At 31.8% G+C, this 21,455-nt stretch overlaps 1 protein-coding gene across 1 annotated transcript; it reads left to right on the forward strand.

Moving 5' to 3' along the window:
- The first annotated feature begins 572 nt into the window (after positions 1–572).
- LOC132554772 (angiotensin-converting enzyme-like) lies at positions 573–20,954 on the forward strand. Its single transcript, XM_060219083.1, has 13 exons — positions 573–775; positions 5,223–5,378; positions 13,755–13,848; positions 15,215–15,358; positions 15,806–16,000; positions 16,511–16,608; positions 16,922–17,100; positions 18,293–18,417; positions 18,690–18,788; positions 18,960–19,104; positions 19,607–19,705; positions 19,981–20,106; positions 20,285–20,954. The coding sequence occupies exons 1-13, from the start codon at positions 581–583 to the stop codon at positions 20,541–20,543; spliced, it is 1,914 nt and encodes a 637-aa protein (XP_060075066.1). The 5' UTR covers positions 573–580; the 3' UTR covers positions 20,544–20,954.
- The last annotated feature ends 501 nt before the right edge of the window (positions 20,955–21,455 follow it).

The following is a 21,455-nucleotide window of genomic DNA, read 5'->3' on the forward strand; positions in this document are numbered from 1 at the left end:
AAACAAATAATACAGAAGATATATTTTACCTGTAATTATGGTGAGAAATTATACCAAACCAGTTGTGTAAACCTCACACACAACACATATAACCCAGCCTAACTTATGTAGATTTTCATTAAGTTTCCGACCTTGAACTAATAGGCCTCCTTTGTTGTTGCGGTCTCCTAAAATAAAATAACCCAATTGTTGACTTAGGAACTATATTTCTCAAATTAATTATTTAAATATGTGTCCGAGTTTAATTATGCAGTACAATGAATAAGTCTACACCAAAATTCCTGTCCCAGCGGTAGGACGGATAATCTTATGTAATTTAGACGTCTGCCGTAAATACATCCGAAGGCACTAGTAAATATATATCCTGCCGACGGTGTCAACGACCAACATATATCTAAGGGGAAAAGCCGTAAAGGCAACATTTTTTTACAAATATCAACACGAACGTCATAGACCGAAAATAAACAGCCAATGCATTGAAACTCACCTGCTAGTTATAATAGACCTGTCCGGTGTTATTTATAGCCTGCAGTATCCCTGCTTACATGTTTGCGTCTCTCAAATTATTTAAGTGTACACAATGTGCAGCATGATTTGGATATATACTGGGTTGCTGTTATTTGGATATTGTTCCGCAGAACTTATAAATTCTGAAACTGAAGGAACACAGTTTATACAGAGCTTTAATACAGAGGCTGCTAAATTAAAAGGCGAGGAAATGTTCGCAAAATGGAACTACCAGACAAATGTTTCACCCATGAACAGCCGTCATGAGGTCAGTATCATTAGAGTCTGTTACCATGGTATAATTTATATTGAGTTTGAATTATGATTATGTTGCCATGTTGGTATTTTCTTAATTTTTTGTTATATTACCAAATATTACAGTATGTGATAACACGTGTTGTATTATCACCACACAGTAACCTATATGTCAAAAAGATGATAGGTTGGGTTCACAGATGGTGGCTGTCCAGTTGATTTGCAGGCTCATTTTATCACTACTTGGCCATCAAAAGAGACATGGAGTATAAAAACGAATGAAAACCAGTGATGGATAATTGAAATAAAGTTTGTTGTGAATATTGATTTAAAATGGGCTCAACGTGTTATTCTTATCAGTTATAAATAGCTACTGCCAATCTGCACTTGTTATATTACATGATATCAACAATTAAAAAAGTGCAACTCATAACATTACCTTAATGTGAATCTGTCTGATTGTGACAATGGGAATTCCAGCAAAACATTCTAAAAATTCTAAGGTAGAGACCTACTGCTGTTTTATAATATATTTTGTTTGATTAGAGTCATAGTATTATTGTTCCAATGACACCATCATCAACTGATGATATAGATATAATAATGATAGCAAGTTAATGATATATTATGCATAAATACCTACTCCTACACACAAATCTACACACACGCCTTCATTTCTACATAACCTAAATCACACAGCAATACAAATACACATTTCATATCAATCAAAAATAGACATGTAAACAAAGAATAAACAAAAAACACCGACATAAATACATGTAGTAAAAGAGGAGAGCTAGAGGTCAGGAAAAAAGACGTTTACAGAGAGAGTTACATTTGAAAGGGATAGGAGATATCAAGTTTAACTAATATTAGCCTTTTTTACCATTTGGAAGTAAAGTTTTTAAAGATATCAATCCCTTTACCATGAGCAATATATTTCTGTACCCTATAATAATTTTGAATTAAATTAACATGATCTGTAACATTAAGTGACTTGTTTAAACATCTGACTTTGTATATATACTGGTTAATGGACAGAATACCTTAATTATCAGTTCTGGTATAAATTCAAGATTGGTTGATAAGTCCAAAGATAAGAGTTGTAAAAGATTTTCAAAGTTTATTCCCATAAAATGTGAAGTTTGTCTCCCTTCCCACGAGACATAAAACACAATGGGGATTATTTGCAATTCCAATCTTGTATGAATAAGAATCGCTTGCTGAAATATAGTGATTAATTCTGAAGTTTAACCATTGTAATTTGTATATTTGCTACCATGAAAGGAATAGAATATGTTTTCTCTCTACCTTTTTTATCGTAGTGAAAGATGGTCTTCCCCTTAGTTTGTGTAGATATTGATGCCTTATTTCCAAATAGTAAATTATAGAAATCTTCATACTGAAACCTTCAAGCCATCTGTAAGATATGACATTACATTATAAATTGCCATCTGCCAACATATATAATGTACGTCGAATTTCATAAATAAACCAATAAAATATTTAATTCTTTTCCTTGTGGAAAGTTTGGAAGTAATGATAAAAGATAAGACTCACAAAAATGTATAATTCAAATACACAACATTTATTATATGTTGACGGAACGACCTTATTGTCCAATCGAATTTCAATCAACTAAAACGATCACATTTCTACCAGCTGTAAACATCGGTTTCATTTCAGTCAAATTCTATTTCAATCAACATCAAACACCGAATACAATTTCAATCAACACCAATTAGCAATTTAATTGATAATCAACAACAGTTATTTGTTATTGTTCCTTTAAGATTTATAAAATAGAAACTTATTTGAAAGTCATTCATCATTCAACATCAGCGTGATAGTATTACAAAAAAATGCCTCCAAGATTTATACAAAAGACACACAAGTGAATAATTTTGCTTTGTCAAACCACGTTTCTCCTTGGATGATTTTTTTCCTTGTCAGTTTCTCGTTAATTTTAGGACTATCTTTTCCAGACTGTAATTTCGGCATCTACTCAGTTTTCATAGCTCTCGGTCTATACCATTTGGCCTCAGTGTAACATTATCATACTAAATAATGACAGACTCACACGTAACTGTCGGAAAGGGATAGCTATATAATCTTTGTGAATGTTTTGTTGCGTAATACTCAGCTGTTTTTACGAACAAAACACATAAATCGCAAAAATATTTCTTCAAAATGAAATGCAGAATAAGCTCTTTATCATTTAACTTACCTGCTGCTGTGATTTTAAATTTTGTAAACACTTCACTGTCATAGCAAACTATAAATGACCCACCCAGATGTAATGGAAGCATGGTGCCTTGTGCTGTATAATGAAATACATGTTTGGTTTTTGTAGGTGAATATCACGTCTGATGACTTCTCATTATTTACGACGTAATAAATCAAAATAGCCATTACATAAATCATGGTTTAATGAAATGCAATAAAAATATTTTTGATGATTAAAGCATAATCCTCTTGGTAGAGCGTTTACAGTATTTCAATGCTAGAAGCCATAATACGTACTGTAGCTTGATGTAAGAATGGAATCTAAAACTTTGCAGACTTTTAAGAAAATGAAACTACAAGTCTGACGATTAAATACCAATAAACAACAGATAGATGTTTTTCGACTGATGACTTAAATGCCATTCTAAACAAAGCCACATGGACGTTATAGACTTGCGTGTATACAGTCGTTTAAATTCAAATAATGACATATCTCTATGTTAACATCTAGCAGACGTGAGACATTCCTGGTACGCCAAGTCAAGGACTTCATTTATCTACATGCGAGATAAACCTTTGCTTTTTACAACACTACATCATATATCGTACTTAACTTCATGACCGGAAGTATATTTTAAGTGATAACTGACGGACGATAAGAATAAGCTGTGAATATTTCAACACAATTTCAAGTATAACACATCTCTAAAATTTAGAAACGTCACGTGCTTGTTGTACACTAGTAGTTGTTTTATGACTATACATAAAAAGAATATGCTATCAATATAAATAGATATAGATTTAGAGATCCTGGTATATATAGAGGTGTTACAACGAGAGGATGTGGTATGTGTTATTTCTTCACTCGATTTGCAGTATCTTTCAAAAGTCACTAAAACCACAAGCGTTTTCTTTTGGAAAATAACTAACGAGGGTGAAAGAAAAACCATATTTAACAACCACGAGTTTGTTAAACCTGTTTCTACCACATTAAAAAAGCTATTCCAAAGTTTAGTTGGCCTGTTCTGTGTCCACGTGTGTTTTGTTTACGCTATCAATTATGGCGTAATGAAATGACCTTTAGTGAAATGACGTTAGTTAATACGCTAGTTAACATGCAAAAGTGATAATTTCAGAAATACATATTACATAGAGATATTGTAACTTATTACAAATTATAACTAAAGAAAATGGTTTGTTTCCTTTAAAAAAAGTGTGAGTTTCAGAACAACATAGAGATATTGTAACTTATTACAAATTATAACTTTATAATCCTACCAAAAATCAAATTATTACAAAATACAATCATAAACCAATTTGTAATCGTGTCTTTAATAGACATGTCTCTTCTCACCTGTAAGCTCGCATTTCTAATGTGAGATATCTTTTATTCTTTCTCTTTTTTGGGGGGAAGGGGAGGGGATATTATCTACCCAAAGCATAGTTACATGCTTATTGAGGTGAAAATTATGATTTATAGTATTCATTATCTCTACGTCACAATTCTATCTTCATGTCAAGTCAAGTGTAATCATGACATGAACATAACGAGTCTGCATTCACTGAAAAGCTTACTTAAAAAATGATGAAGAAGTAACTAGTAAACCACTATATAATTCATACCGAACATATGACAGTAATAATTACATATAACACATAATTCTAATATCAGAAAAAAATCTACAATTGTGAATCACAAAATCGTCAAAAATACAAAGGTAACACGTACCGGAAGGTATCAGGTGTATACATCTACACATAATACACTGTTGTCCGTATTGTCTCTAATTATATTGGTAATGAAAGGTGCTTTTGTATTTTGTTCAATCGTTACTATCAGTCTGGCAAGAACACTAATTCTGTAAATACTACAATATTTTTCAATGAGCTTTCTATTGAGTACAGACTTAATTCTGAGTTCCCTCCTGAATAGTATTAAAATCTCTAATTGCCAGGAGGCGGTTCTTATCGCCGAGCGAAAAACGGGTTGATATCGATGATTAGGGTATAAGTTTGTAACTACTCGTTGGATTGACCTGTTAAGAGATGTGGATTTTAGAAACTATCAAAGAAAACTCTCTATCATAAATGTCAAAAATATTGAGTATGCGTAATTAAATTAAAACGATTAACTTTATTAATTTTGATGTTCTTGATTTACAATTTAAAAAAATAAGAAAGAAAAAATTGGGACCATTAACCATAAACCACTTTTTGCCGGTTTTTTTTCACAGATAGCTACATCCAGGAAATACAGATCATACAGAAAAAATAAAACTGAGGAAGCAACAGAATATAACTGGCAAGGTTTCACGGATGCTGCCATTCAACGACAGTTCAAAAAATTGGTCAGTTTAACAAAACACAATGTTGACGACACGGAAGAGGAGGTAAGAACGATTCATTAACAAGCTTATATTCATTCAAAACTAAAATTTTAAAGTCCTGTATGCAAACATGACAAGCAAAATAATTATTCAGCGGAGGGTGCTCTGTATAAATTACAGAGTAAGTAGATTCAAAATGTCTGCCTCAGAAGTGTTAGTAATATTCATAATGGACAATAACACGTATGGTTTATTGCACATCATCATCAAAGCATTGTTGTTATAATACATATTAAACACGTTATTTTTGCAAAGTGCATTACGGAGTCAACAGGCAGTTATATAATGGTTTTGCTATCTAGGTTTGGACCCCCATTTCTCCTTTAAAGGTCGCATATATTTCTGGTTAGTATGTCTTTTTGAAATATTTTGAAGGGATAATATTCCTTCATTCACAGGTATAACTATAAATATCTTTAAATATGATGAACTATTTAAAAAGTACATGGTTATGAAAGGACATTCTACCAATTTAACTTTAGAAAAAGTAAAAAAAAAAATAGTTACTTATCTCTCAATTTAAAAATGGATACAGTCTTATTTACTAAAGGGTGGTTTAATGAAATTTTATATTGAGAAAAAATACTTATAATAATGATAGCAGTCAATCTAAACTATATTAAATGTTTACTCGATGCAAAAGCAAACACTGTCGAGTTTGAAAGTGCTTCCTTATTTCCTGTACTCATTCCAAAGCTATATAAGTATTATCAGAAGTAAACCTTCAATGTCATTCTACCTTGTCAACAACATGACCCAAGTTCTGATTAATTGTCTCGCCTTTTCATTTTACTGTATTTTCCCATTGGGTAGATGTAAAACAAAACTAGGTTTTCACATGAACGTAACCTGTATTATCAGTAGAAATGCATCGTGATATGTAATTAATGTAAAACACAAAGACTTCAAAGAATTATTTGACTTTCCTAGTTCACTTTGAATCTTTAAGTATAACAGCTAGAATATGTAAGTGTTCTTTTTCAGACTAGTTATACATCAAAATGATGAATAAACCCTATTTCTAAACGAAATGTACCTACTGATAACTTGTTGACAAGATTTGAAAGCTAAGATCAAAATATTATCATTGTGTGATTCAGTTTTATAAGTTTATCTTATTATGCATATCGAGGTCATGGTCAAAATGACCAAAAAATGTCGTCTCTAAGCGTCAATATATGTTGTACACAATTCTACATCAGCCAAGTGAAAAAATCAACCTATGAAAATTTGGGAATGCTTTTGAATTCAAAAGCATAAAATGTTCAATCAAATTCAATGGTCCTTGCTCTTTGATAATTACAGATTAAGTTAAAGATAATTTCTACAATCAATATAAATTAGAAAACTCACATATGCATAATTATAAGAATGTACTTGAATCTTAGTTTAATAAATTATCTGTTCTCAGTTCTAAGGACTGTTTTGTGAATAAGCAAGAAGAGTAGATGGATGGTCAATCCTCCGATTCTAGCATCCAGTATATCAATATTCAATCTATTGTGCATGCGATAGGATTTCCAAATTTGCTGGTTTAGACAAAAACATAAGTGATATTTTTACACAACGTTTGTTATTTTGTATTACCTTTCAAACGGCACGTGGCCAGTTCCAAGATCATGGTCACATGCTCCAAATTTATATGAATAGTTTTTTTCAGCTGTAATCTATATTCATCGGATCTCAAGTTTCTAGTTTGTTACTTTTTGATTGAGTTTCTTACACATGACCAATTTGTTACTGTCATTTAGTGAATAAATTTAATTACGTTTTGTTTCATTGTTTGACTCACTTTTTCTTAAAAGAAATTTTCAAATCCCATATTCAAAAGCAAAAACAAGAAAAAAGGGGAAATATTCGACTTTTAAAGATTAAATCAAGATCAAACGAAAGGATACCTTGTTATTGTAATAAATACAATAAATAAAGGTCATATTCACTTTTCCAAATGTGTAGATAGCTATACCAAGATAAGTCATTCATTAATGTTTTATGCATTGGAAATCTCAATAACCAAGGACTAGATTCATAATTTAAATTTCTGAACAAAGCATGATGTTTGTGAATTTTCATAGGAAATGCGGCGGCACACATACGTTTCCGACAAGCAGGGACTAACAGAATCCATTTGCCCCGAGGTCAATTCTAAAAGTACTCCCCAGGATTATAAACACATTATGAAATCTCATCTGTGTCTGATCCCACACAGATGAGGTAAGAGCGACAGGATTTAGCAGCTATCCTCTGATTGCCGTCTTTGAAGAACAGTACACTAGGTTTAGACTTGCTCAAGTACAAGAAAATGAAAGGTATTTTTAACCAGTGTAGATTTTATCAGATTTTGTTACAGCAGTGAAACTTGCGTTTCAGAATCCGGCAATTTTTAATACAATTAACAGATTAAGGGAAAAAACCAAAAGCAAAAAAAAAAAAAAAAAAAGTGTTCTTGTTCCAGTGTAAAATCTGCATATGATTTAGACACTAAACACATATTACCCAGTTTACGCTTAGCACAAAAGAGTACCAATTGCAATGGTATCATGAATGTATGGATATTATAATTCTATTGTGGTAAGAACTTATTGTCGATTTAAGGACTTACAATGAGTTGTTCTATATGATATACCAGTTATAAACTTAGAACAGCTACATTATTACACACAAGCAGTACATTGTATCTAACATCACATAAGCTTTTTGCGTTGGTCTATTGAAGAGATAACGCAAATGCTGAATTTGACAGCATTTTGAAGCGGCGAAACGTTTTCATCAGTGAAGTTATTTCAATATATATCGCTTGATCATTTATAACATTAATTGAAATATTGGAGTATTAGGTACTGAGATCAAATAAGGTCGCGCGTGACTCCTAAATTCAACAATCTTCACTCTTACTTGTGTAAAATATTACCGATTTTAAGGTCATTCTTCGCGTTGGAAAACAACGTAGTGCAATGGTGTTAACGTCAAACTGCACTAGAGTTAACACTTGTGCACTGTAGTTAACACCGTTGTGCACAGGAGTTCACTATGATGTTTACTCTTGTGTACTTATTTAGTACATGTGCACTATAAATACACTAGATACAAAATTAAGTTTGCCTTTCAGCTGTATATTAAACATCTTACCTAAAAGTCAATCATTTCCACCAACACAATAGCCAAACATTCTAGCAATTTATATTTTTCATATCTAAACTCTAGATTGTAACTTCAAATTATTTGTCTGGCCCGAAAAAGAACTTTCTAAATGGGACAAAATCCGAAACCGGAAGTTGATGTTTGATACAATATTATCTTACTACTATCAATAACAATTAAGCACAATATGCAAATCACCAAATACCATTACACTTAACCTCTTTGGTTAGTGAAAAGAAGCTATTTAAAGATTAAAACGAAAGTGAAACCCCTGTGAAATTAGAAGTCGGCCAAAGTCGTTTATATTTTAAAATCAGATCGATAATGACACGGACATCACTTATATGAAGAATCAATATTATAGACCGTGTGGAAGTTTAGAAGTTCTTGAAAGTTTGTTACCCTAGATAGCATTTTTCAACATTGGCAAACTTGACACCAGAATTTCCTAAATCTAAAATCAATGTCTATGATCATGCAGAACTTAAAAAGTGTTTCAAAGGTTATTACCCTAAATTCAACAGAGAGTTGGCAATATTAAATCTTTTACCGTATGACGTCATGGCGGTCATGTGGGTTTTTGACGTACTGAAAAGAAGATGCATTGACACTTTCAGATACGCACCTACAGTATCATATACTAAATATTCTATAAACGTATCTCTTATCAATAAAAAGATTTGGAGACCACAAATTTCAGAATAATAGTAAGAAACATAACAATAACAATAGATGGTGAAAAACCCTAATGAGACAGTCAAATGAAAAATACACCACACAACGCATTGCCATTGGCTCTTCCTGTTTATATAGTTATTGATATATAATTTCAGCCGTGATGCTTGTTGACAATTACTTTCATCTTTGAGAAAATATAAAAGAACGAAAATAAAAAATTGTGTCATCATATTGAGCATATTTGTGATATTTATCTATTTCTGAATGAAAATTAGTTTCCTCATGATAGTTACTATTATGTTTAAGAAGGAACGTAGCTTGTGCATTAAGCATTTTCTTAGAAGAATTTACTGACGTTTTGATAAATCGATCTTACACACTACTAAAATATATAGATCACATTATATTCAACTGCGATGATGGTAGCTAGGGAAAAACATCCTTTGAAAAATAAGAAGACGTGCCAATTCTAGATAAAGAATCATTAAAAGATAGAGATCATTAAGTTTCACTCAGTTTCTTTTCATTACGAAAAGAGGTGTTTTTCCAGATCCTTTGCAACAGTTGAAGTAACGATCGTTCTTCAATTTTAAAATCGAAGGTATTGCAACATAAGTAAAGTTAGCTTGATATGATTTACATGTTAAGACTTTGGCCTTAGCGTACCGTTACACATCTCTGACCGCATCAATCGTAATCGTAATACATTGTATGTGTGTTGTGCAAATGAAGCATAACGCTAAAAATAAAACTTGCCCTTAATGTGAATTATTCAAAAGATGAATTTTGTGTTCAGAATGCTATTCTCTGATTTAAGTGAGTTTTATAGGGTTTGAACAAATTTCAGGATTGAACATGAGAATGTTTTCATGAATACGATAAGCATGTACATTTATTGTTTAAAGCTTTCAGTTCCAATTGATATTACGTTTTCAAAAGTAAAATTATGGCATACAAGAGACCATTGTATAATAAGTTTTTGTTGTTGTTGATTTCGTCATGTTCTCAAATTCTCATTTGATAACATGCCTAACACGTCTGCAGCTCCTTGTTTATTCTCTGAATACTACGTCAGCTGACTCTGTGTCAATATTTGTTTTTGTTATAGTTTTTCCCTGGTTTCAAAATTGATTTTGATTTCGTTTATGTGTCCATATTTTCTTATGGTCACTGAGGAAATGATATAAGGTTTTGAAGAACAAGTCAAGAACCCTGTTACTATGTTAAATCATGTCACCGCATGCAAATCAAAATTGTCATCCTCATCAAATTTATTTTACTGATAAGCCGTTCGAATCTTTGGTGTTGCATTTAACAATAAAAGAGTGTTTATTGTTCCTGAATTCTTGAATCCATGTCCTTGCTGATATAATGAATCTATTAATATAATAATTGTGTTTACGCAAAATGTACCCTCAATATTGTTTATCATTATAATTACAATATTATTCTTGATGGAGATATCTTGGTGAGGTGTTTACAATGTATTCAATATTTATCAGCTTAATCATTTATCTAAAACGTAAAGCCAATTATGTATCAAGCGTATACTGTACATGATCACCTCCTTGGTCTTCACTCATTGGTCAGTAGTATTCGGCTGTAAATGGACTGACCAATGGAGGATCGTTTTAAAATTAACACACCCTATCTAAGTTTTCAAAACTACATATAGTCCACGACCAGTTCTAAACATATGGCAGAACACAGATGCTCCCGGCATTTATTACTAGCAATTAAGTATTTTCTGAAAATTCCTCAACATTTTAGACTTGCGCACTTGTGAAATATTTGAAGAAACAAGGTTGTACTTCTCCGTAAGAAACATGATCTTCTACAATAAATTAAGAATCATGTACTTTCTAAGATATTTTAAGAATCACGTATTCTAAATTATTTTAGGAACATTTAAAAAAAGAAATTAAAAAATACATATGCCTCTCAAATATTTAACAAAAAATGTACCTCTCAAATATTTTATAGATTATGTACAACTAAAATCTTTTTCTATTCACACATATCTAAAATATTTCAAGAAAGAGGTTCTTCTAAAAGGTCTTAAGAAGCATGTACTTCTAAGATATTTCAGGATTAATTACTATTAAAACAGTGTGATAATCATATATTTCTAAAACGCTTTAATAAACTTTAAAATATCGTATACTTTTTAAAATATTTTCAGACGTAATCTAAAATATTTCAAGAAAGAGGTTCTTCTAAAGGGTCTTAAGAAGCATGTACTTCTAAGATATTTCAGGATTAATTACTATTAAAACAGTGTGATAATCATATATTTCTAAAACGCTTTAATAAACTTTAAAATATCGTATACTTTTTAAAATATTTTCAGACGTAATCTAAAATATTTCAAGAAAGAGGTTCTTCTAAAGGGTCTTAAGAAGCATGTACTTCTAAGATATTTCAGGATTAATTACTATTAAAACAGTGTGATAATCATATATTTCTAAAACACTTTAATAAACTTTAAAATATCGTATACTTTTTAAAATATTTTCAGACGTAATCTAAAATAATTCAAGAAACACGTTTTCTAAAATATTTTACGAAACATATATTTCTCAAATATTTAACGGGTTATGTACTTTGATAATCTTACCTTTTGACAGTATCTTTAAAAACCGTGATCTTCTAAAATGATTTAAGAATCGTGTACAATCTAAGATATTTTAAAAAATGTACTTCTCAAATCTTTTATGGGTAATGTATAACTAAACTAATTTTATCATTAAATATGACTTGAGAATAGTGTGCTTTTAGTTTAAATTTTCACATATTTTTAAATATTTTAAGAAATATGTTCTTCTAACAATATTTTGTTGATACGAAATGCTTCATGCTATGTATAATTTCATATTTTAATGAAATATTTTAGTAAGCTTAACACTTTAAAGCATTTTAAAAAGACATAACCAACACAGCCTTGTGCAACCTTTAATGGAAAATGGAGTCCAAAATCCAGATTCCAAAGCCATTATTCAACTGCATGTTGATACCATAATGCACTGTATAAAAAGACAACGTGTTATTATTATCAAACATATCTAAACAAAAACATCACATTCGATAAAGGTTCAGCTGATCGTTATATCAAATCAGTACAAAATAACAGATTAAACTGTGATATTATATATACTTCTAGAACATCGTGATGTAGTAACGTATATTTAACATAACATGATATTATACATACTTCTAGAAAATCATGATATACACACGTCCATATAACATAATATTCTTATTCTTCTTCAGTGTACTTCGAGGCCGTCAATTTTGACCATTAGTCCCAAGGGGCTGGTTAAAAAGATTTTGTTTCTTTTGAAGATAAAAGAAATTGAAATTTTATAGTTTAAATAGGTAAGACACTATGACAAGTGATTTGAAGGTGTCAACAGAAACAAAAGACTGGGGGAGTGAGTTCCAATGTGTGATAGAATTCGGATAGAAAGAGTGGTCATAGCAGTCTGTAGATATTTATATGTATCTAAAAGCGTATGGGTTGTGATGGCTTGAATGAGTGTGCGAATCGACAAGGAAGGGACTCTTAAGATGAAATGCGACTAAACCATGTACTTTTTTGTAGATCATTATAAGTCTGTTTTGAAAGCGCGAATGTGAAGTGGTGGCCAATGTAGAAATTCAATCATGTTAGTGATTGAGCTTGTATTGTGGTAATTGTTACAAACGCATCTGGCTGCTTGACGTTGCACTTTTTCTAGCTGGTTTATCTTTGATGTAGTGTGTGGATACCAGACTATTGAACTTTATTATATATACCGATAAAACATCGTTTTGTAAACACGTACATTTAACATAACATGCTATTATGTGTACTTCTAGAATACCGTGATGTACACACGTACATTTAACATAACATGCTATTATGTGTACCACTAGAATATCGTGATGTACCCACGTCCATTTAACATAACATGCTATTATGTGTACCACTAGAATATCGTGATGTACCCACGTCCATTTAACATAACATGCTATTATGTGTACCACTAGTCCATTTAACATAACAATATGTATCGTGATGTACCCACGTCCATTTAACATAACATGGTATTATGTGTACCACTAGAATATCGTGATGTACCCACGTCCATTTAACATAACATGGTATTATGTGTACCACTAGAATTTCGTGATGTACCCACGTCCATTTAACATGGTATTAAATATACTTCAAGAAAAGATAGACATTAAATTATATACATTTCTTGTTGATCTTAATATAGACACGATAGTATATATAGTTCTAGATTATCTTAATATAGACACGATATTATTTATAGTTCTAGATTATCTTAATATAGAAACGATATTATTTATAGTTCTAGGTTATCTTAATATAGACAATATGTAATATATAGTTCTAGTTTATCTTGATATAGACACTATATCATATATAGTTCTAGTTGATCTTGATATAAACACTATATCATATATAGTTCTAGTTAACCGTAATACAGACACAAATATCAACAGTATATAGTACTGAGTTTTCTTTATCTGGTAAATTGTTGCCTGTAACAGTTGGTGAAGACTATAGCATCGATGTTAGGAATGTACCATGGAGCAACCATTTGTCCAGATGGAGGGTCCAACAACTGCCTAACGTTTGAAGGCGGTAAGTGAATGATAATTCAAGGTCCACACTGAACAATCTTAAGATAATATCTGTCATAGTTAATCCTAATGGATATACTTTGGCACTGGCAGTTGTCAGAAATATGTTTAACATTAACTCGAAATATGTCAATGTTTAAATTAAACTGAAACAATGTTTTTGCATTATCCTTGTTGCTTACACTATGTGCTGTTGAAGAGACTTGTATTTAATCAGTCCAACCTTGCTCGAGGAAATAGTCCAACTTATTGTACAGGACAATGTGAACTATTAGACTGTTTTAGAGATAGTGGGCTGAAAGTTTAATACTGAACACAAAATGTCACTGTCAGCTAGTCTAATTCAAGGTAAATGTCGATACTGTCTTTTATTTTCTTAAAATGTCATGTAATTCTGGTTCATACGAATAACTCCAGAAATATATTTTAAAGAAAAGCACTAAATCTTTTAGAAATAATTTCACATTTTCCATATTCAACGGATTGTCATGATTGCATTCGTTTGTCAGTTCCTGAAAAGCAGGATCCGTCGTTCCAGTGTTGATCAACGACATGACCGTTTTGTCTTCACCAGATGCAGCATTATTTTTGTACCTTACAGCAAAAATAACATTATCATGTTTTTTCTTCTCTATTAGTTGTTGAGAAATGAATTCGTCCGAGTTAGAGAATGTGTTATACACTAGATAATCTTCAGACTATAAGGATAATTATTTCTACTTCCGGTAAACATTACATGTCTATATTACCACAAGAGACAGAAGATTAGGAATACATTATGTAAGAGATTAAGAGAAAATCAATAATGTTTTATATTTCCCAAAATAAGTTTTAACTACTAGGAGTATTCAGGATTTTGGTATCACTATCCTGTATTCACCATATTAACATCATTTACGCAAACAGGATATCAATATACGCCAATATTCTTCATCGTTATCATCTTTCATGTTCGTTCATCATCATACGTCATTAACGTTATGGTGGCATTGGTACTAATCAGATAAAATCGATCCTTTAGAGTTCATGAATTAATGATGAAACTTTGAAGTTTATCGATACTATTTCACGCATTTAATCACATGAATCAGTAAGACACTGAAACAGTAATTGATACATTTCAGCACTGATCAATGTTTATAAATCCTACGTAAAGGTAATTGTGAACCTAAAGCGAAACAAACTTAAATCTTATATTGATGTTGAATTATTATATATTGAGAAATGATAGAAACTATGAATTGACAACCTTTGACTTTTGGCTGTTTGTCCGACACCTAAGGGTTCTTTTTTAGAATTTTTAATCTGTATTTTGTTACTATTGCTTCCATGCGTGCCAAAATTGTTCGCCTTTTTCGTGTTACTAGAGTTTAATGAATATGTGGCGCCCCCAACAGACGAAAAGGGATTATTGGCAGTATGGAAAGAATGGAGGGACGCCATTGGAGCGGCACTGCGACCTCGGTTTGCCGAGTATGTTAAGCTTGTGAACATGTTCGCCAATCTTACAGGTTAGCACTGTTACGTGACGGTTTTTCGTCGTTCAAAATAACAGTATTCAATCACATAACTAATAAGTAACAGAAATAAAGGAGGGGGTTAAACAATATTAATGATATAGAAACCAAACAGTCATATCATTTAACAAAAACGTTCCTGCTGTTCAAATTTGCAAATATGATAATAGGAAATGTTTAACATTTTTTTCTAACGGTATTGAATAATCTACGTTCCTCGCATTCACATTGTTTCTGTTCCATGGAATCGTGAAAGGACTTACTTTAAAACTTTTTCTTTATTCGTTGTTATGTGTATACGTAAACCATATTTAGATGTGTTATTTCCGTGTGTTCGTTACAAAAACACTTCTTTTCGGTGTACAATTGTAGAAAATATAATAATGAATATAATCACTTGTTACATACGGCCGATGATTTCTGCTTTTCCTTCTTTGCCAGGTTACAAAGATTACTCAGCGTTTATTAACCACAAGTTCGAGTCTTCAACGTTTGAAGCTGACATGCAGAGAATACTATCAGTGGAATTACGACCACTGTACGAACAACTGCACTCCTTCGTTCGCAGGAAACTTATTGCTCGTTATGGTGGAAAGTCCTTCCCGAGCACAGGCCAGATCCCTGCCCATCTAGTTGGTAAGTGGTACAATTAAACATTATCAAATAACTCTAGGTTGTTATTCTTTATATAGTATACTTAACTGCAGTTATCAGAACGTTCTTATGTTCATCCTCAATAAAACAAACCGTGTGTAAAAGGTACCTCATAGCGTACACATGTACATCAAATATATCGATTTTGAAATATTAGATGTATATTTAACACACGAAAAGATAATCATAGTTCTGAGTTTCCGTAGACTTATTATTATTATTATTATTATTATATACATATATATATATGCGATATTTAAAAGCCAAATATTACACGCTATTTTGACAATGCCAAGAGTGAAGTTGTATTGCCTAACGTGCAAATACTACTTAATTATTTTGATATTGATTAATCTTCATATTTTTGCTGGGACATGGATAGAATATTTGCAAATGTAAACCAATTAATGTCACACATGGTTTATATTTTAACTGAAGATACATATCAATCAGAAACTTAAATAAGCATTTGTATCTGTTTGTATATTACAGATCGTCTATGGGGAGACAACTGGGTTAACCTGTATGACATTGTCAAACCATATCCCAAGGTCGACGGCCTGGACGTAACAAAAAAACTACTGGAAAAAGTAGGACTCTAGCTTATCCCGTACTTTTTTTATTTTGAAAATTCATCCAGATACTGATAAAAAATTTAAGTTTTTCTGTGACCTTTTCTGAGTAAGAAAATAATGTATCATTTTTTCAAAACTTGTATCCAGTTTATTCATACATTGTACTACAATTTTCACTTGTTCATGAATAACTTGCATGAGTTTGTTTGCTTAGATCCATGTTGTTCCGAAGTACATGTACCCGATTTTGTTTTACTTATTTCATTCATATTTATCAGATTTAAACTATCAAGATGTTTTATTGGTGATTTTTCTACTTATCAAACAGGGTAACACCGTACATGATTTAGTCAACATGGCGCAGGACTTTTATACATCTCTTGGTTTTGAACCAATGACGCAAGATTTTCGGGACAATTCTATTTTTACCAGACCAAATGTCCAATCTGTCAGTGAATTCAACTGTCAACCAAAGGCCTTTGATTTCTCAAACGGGAATGATTACCGGTAAGGCAAATGAAGGGGAGAAAGGAGGAAAATAAATGTTATTTAGAAAATATTCCAAAAAGAAACTGTTCTATTCCTACAGTTATAATACACATATGCCATTGATTTGTAAATAGCATGTGATTGTGAAAAAATAAACTCTTGGCCAGAAGGTAGGTTTAACCACATGTTAGAATGGGCTTAATTTTATTCGCTGTTTTTAAAGAAAATATACAATGACAACTCGGTAGGATATATCAGAACTAAGTAACAAAGCGACTTTCATTTGACCAAGTGTCCTATTGTTCGAGCGTCTGTTGACGGTACGCCGGCTCACGTTGACGTGTTCCACTATCTTTTGAGATTATTGGTGCTGATATTGTCTAGCCCTGTGGTCTTGTCGACACCTAAGTTCGATAAAAACTGCAAAAGAAATATCTGCTTAAGGAATTAAAAAAAATATTTCCCCCCAATTTTTCCTGTGTGAATGATTTAGTTTTTTTGTATCAAATCTATAGAATCAATATTACATAGTTTCGTTTGCTTGCTTTATCAGAAATTGTTTTTTTTTTTTTTTTTAAACCAATTTCAATTTCATTAGTGATATCATTGCCATTAAAATCTTTAAAGTAACAGAACATCTGACGTTTAAAGATGCATGAACTTGCTACTTACCTGTATGTCATACTATCTAGAACCATTTCAGAATCATGCTATCTTCCAGCATTTGTCAATATTCGACTTGCTATTTTGAAATACATTATTAGCACGTATATGACTTACCAATAAGACATGTGCAAACACTGCTTTGTTAGAAGAGGGTTACCCAAATTTAGGTTTATCGTTATGTTGGGTTTATCACCTCGGCAACAAAAACACAAAGGAGAAACTTCAGCGAGTACAACAAGGTTTAGTTCAAACAAAAGTAATTACGTTTTTATTAAAATCTTCCTACTGAAGTTGATGGTCCTTAACTTATGGCCATGTATATTATATATATATATTACTGTATAATGTTGGAACTTCTAATATATCTTAAGGATATAAACATGTTTGCAGTAAATAATAACAATGTAAATGAGCCATAATAATTTATTTTGACCAGCTCCTTGTTGGTAAGTCATTCGACAAATTCGACAAACTGATATCAATTAAAGCAATATTTTTTAAAACTAGGTAAATAATTTTACTGCAAAATTCCACTGTTTTTTAGAATAAAGATGTGTGCTAAAGTGACAGAAAAGGACGCGCTCACCATACATTCTCAAATGGGTCATACTGTATATCAAATGAGCTACAGGCAGCAGCCTTATCTGTTTAGGGAGGGAGCGAACAAAGGTAAGCCAAAACACCCGATATTTAGTCTTAAACATTTAGGTATCAAATACTTAATGTAGAGTGTCCATCTCTCAATGTTACATATCAAGAGAAGGCAACTTTTATTTTCTGCTGACAATAGCAACAGCCGATGGTCCACCAGTAAGAAGTTACAAATGGAACATTTAATCATTTAAGTGTATTTTCAATACACCTATGACTCATTTTCTTTACTTGAATAAGGAAATCGAAAGGTATTTTGATCATGATTATGAACCTTGTTTTTTTCACAGGATTTACAGAAGCAATGAAAGGCTTATCAAAACTGTCATTTCTAACACAAGAGCATTTTAAGGAAATAGGACTTACTTCTGTTGTTACCAGTGATAACAGTAAGTGAACGACTGATTATCTGAATACTTAAGATTTTAAAATAAAGACTTCAGTTTTCAGGAAACAATCCTGTTTGATAAGAAAATACGAATACAACAACTATTTAACTATTTGCGAATTCAAGTTATCATGTTTTGCTTGATGTTTGACAATGTGCGTTTGTTTTGTAGAGCGCGATATAAACAATTTAATGAAGTTGGCCTTAGAAACCGTTGCATCCCTTCCTTTCGACTACATCACAGATAGGTGGCGATGGGACGTGTTCCGAGGCAAAATCACTGGTAAAAGTTACAGCCGCGATTGGTGGAAAATGAGGTAAATGAATAGAACAAAACACAACAAATAAAGAAAACGAATAGAACAGCAGTCATAGTTTGTATTAGTTTCCTATATTGAAAATGTATATAAACAGAAAGATCAATGTTTAAGAGGATATAACTCTTTGAATGAAAATACTTCACATTACGTTAATTCAGGGGTGGCTCGGGATTCAATCAAGATCTTACAAGAGATGAAATAATGATGTACTCTTTACTTTTTATTCTGATATCAGTATAATTGCAAGCTTATGAATCCATACACGAATCTCTATATAGATTATATGTTAAGTTATTTGAAGAAATGTAAAGCTGAGCAAAATATCATATTGCCTGTTTCTAAGATTAACATTAATGTGGATATCGGTACGAACATTAAACCGCTGTTTTAATAGAAATTTCCTGGTTTGGTCATGTACTAACAACAATGGTAACAAATGCTTAATGATATATTTATTTTAGTTTTTGTTGTAAATAACGACTGTTTTCTGCTTTTCAAGGTGTATGTATCAGGGCGTTTCGCCACCTGTCGAGAGAACAGAATGGGATTTTGACCCTGGTTCTGTGTACCAACTTTCTGCAAACGGGCTTTTGATAGAGTATGTAGAACTATAGATTAAAATGTAATGTAAGCAAATATGAAAGGAAGATGACACCATTTATTTTATTATTTCTGTAGCATCGATTATTAAATTTTCTGTTCTCGATTCGTTGACAATTTTGCCTGGTCAATTACTAGGACTGATACTGACAAACTGGGTACATTCAGGAAGATTTACTAACGTAGATGATTTCGAGACCTTATCATTGGAATTATCATAATATTGATAAACGATAGCAGTTATTAGACTGTGTATTTGTTTTACCCTAACAGGAAGTTCGTCAGTACTATTTTGATGTTTCAATGGCAAAAAGCGTTATGTAACATGGGACCACAAAGCCAGCAGCAACTATACAGATGTGACATTTACAGGAACACGGCAGCTGGAAATAAACTAAAGTAGGTCTTACACCTGATAATTACTTAATCAATGTTATAAGATAAGTAACATATACAACATACATTGTTGATATTGACAAGGTCATCTCTGCATTATTATAATTTTTCTAGATGAATGATTGGAATTTCCTTTCACCGTATATACATAAGGCTAGGTATGTCTGATTGTTTGTTCCAGGGAGATGTTAGCACTCGGGTCATCTCGGCAATGGCAAGAAGCCTTGAACTTGCTGACGAGGTCACGAACAATGAGTGCGATGCCGTTACGTGAATACTTCAAACCATTGAACGACTGGCTGACCATTAAAAACAGAGGTCACAGAGTAGGCTGGGACGACGTCTGTCCCGATCAATCAGCATCGCCAGCATCCCAGATTACACTGTCATCAACATGTATCATTATGATAATGGAGATGATATGGGTGTTTTTGTTGTGACCTTGTCTGGTGTTCCGTTCCTCTTTCCTCTTTTTACTATAATCAAGGATAGTTGCTTACCTCTGTGTTTTGTTATACTCTGCATTTTTTCTGTAGTAGAGCCCATAGCTTCCTATTACTAGAGCTACCATTTTCAAAACGCTACAACTGTTTTCTGTCTCTAAATCATTTTCTATAGAGGACATTAAATTTAATTTCACCTTTAGGAAAATTTCAAATGTCCGTGTACTTACATCATCAATATTTTTAATTATTGATATAATAATAGAATGAAAACATAATGTATATTTGATGAAATTTATCATATGTATTTTAAAGAAAATTTTGTGCGCTCACTATTTATAAATCATGAAGCAATGAAATATTTTTTATTTAGTAGCTAATATTGTAATGGCAAAGTTATTACAATTTATTTTAATCACGTTTCATCACATTTGTAAAAGTTGTATGTTACTTAACTTTTTCACTATACATTCTTTTCCCTATGAATGCAATATACATGTTAAGGCAAATGACAATTTTGATATTTAACTATTTGGGAGCATTTCCCCAAATTGACAGGCATATCCTTGTGCTTTCCTGTATACTAGCTAACCTAGAATATGTATTATCCCATATGAATTCTGATGAACTCCTATCCTGGATCGTGTCCTATATAACTTACTTCGTAATTCAATGGCCATCAAACCTGAAAGTTTATCAAAGTAGCGACCTATTTCGTATGAAAAGTAACTCGAGAGTGAGAGAGAGCTTATACTGTATAGTTGATTCTGTATGTTCATTTCTAATGCTCTAGTGTATCAAAATATATACATTACTCGTCATGTACTGTATTCTTAAATACATTCATTACATATATGCGTGCTTGTGTATTTCAGTGCAGGACTTTTTGTGTTTATAATGTAAATATCC

The sequence above is a fragment of the Ylistrum balloti genome, unplaced genomic scaffold, assembly GCF_031769215.1.
Source record: "Ylistrum balloti isolate Yb309-2 unplaced genomic scaffold, AGI_CSIRO_Ybal_v1 Utg370444, whole genome shotgun sequence".
Classification (NCBI taxonomy): Eukaryota; Metazoa; Mollusca; class Bivalvia; order Pectinida; family Pectinidae; genus Ylistrum; species Ylistrum balloti.

Excerpts from the sequence above, each read along its gene's own strand:
- LOC132554772 (XM_060219083.1), top strand. The coding sequence starts at position 581 with ATGTGCAGCATGATTTGGATATATACTGGGTTGCTGTTATTTGGATAT. Across the intron at positions 18,418-18,689 it reads TAGGGAGGGAGCGAACAAAG|GATTTACAGAAGCAATGAAA; the intron begins GTAAGCCAAAAC and ends TTTTTTTCACAG. Across the intron at positions 20,107-20,284 it reads GCAGCTGGAAATAAACTAAA|GGAGATGTTAGCACTCGGGT; the intron begins GTAGGTCTTACA and ends TGTTTGTTCCAG.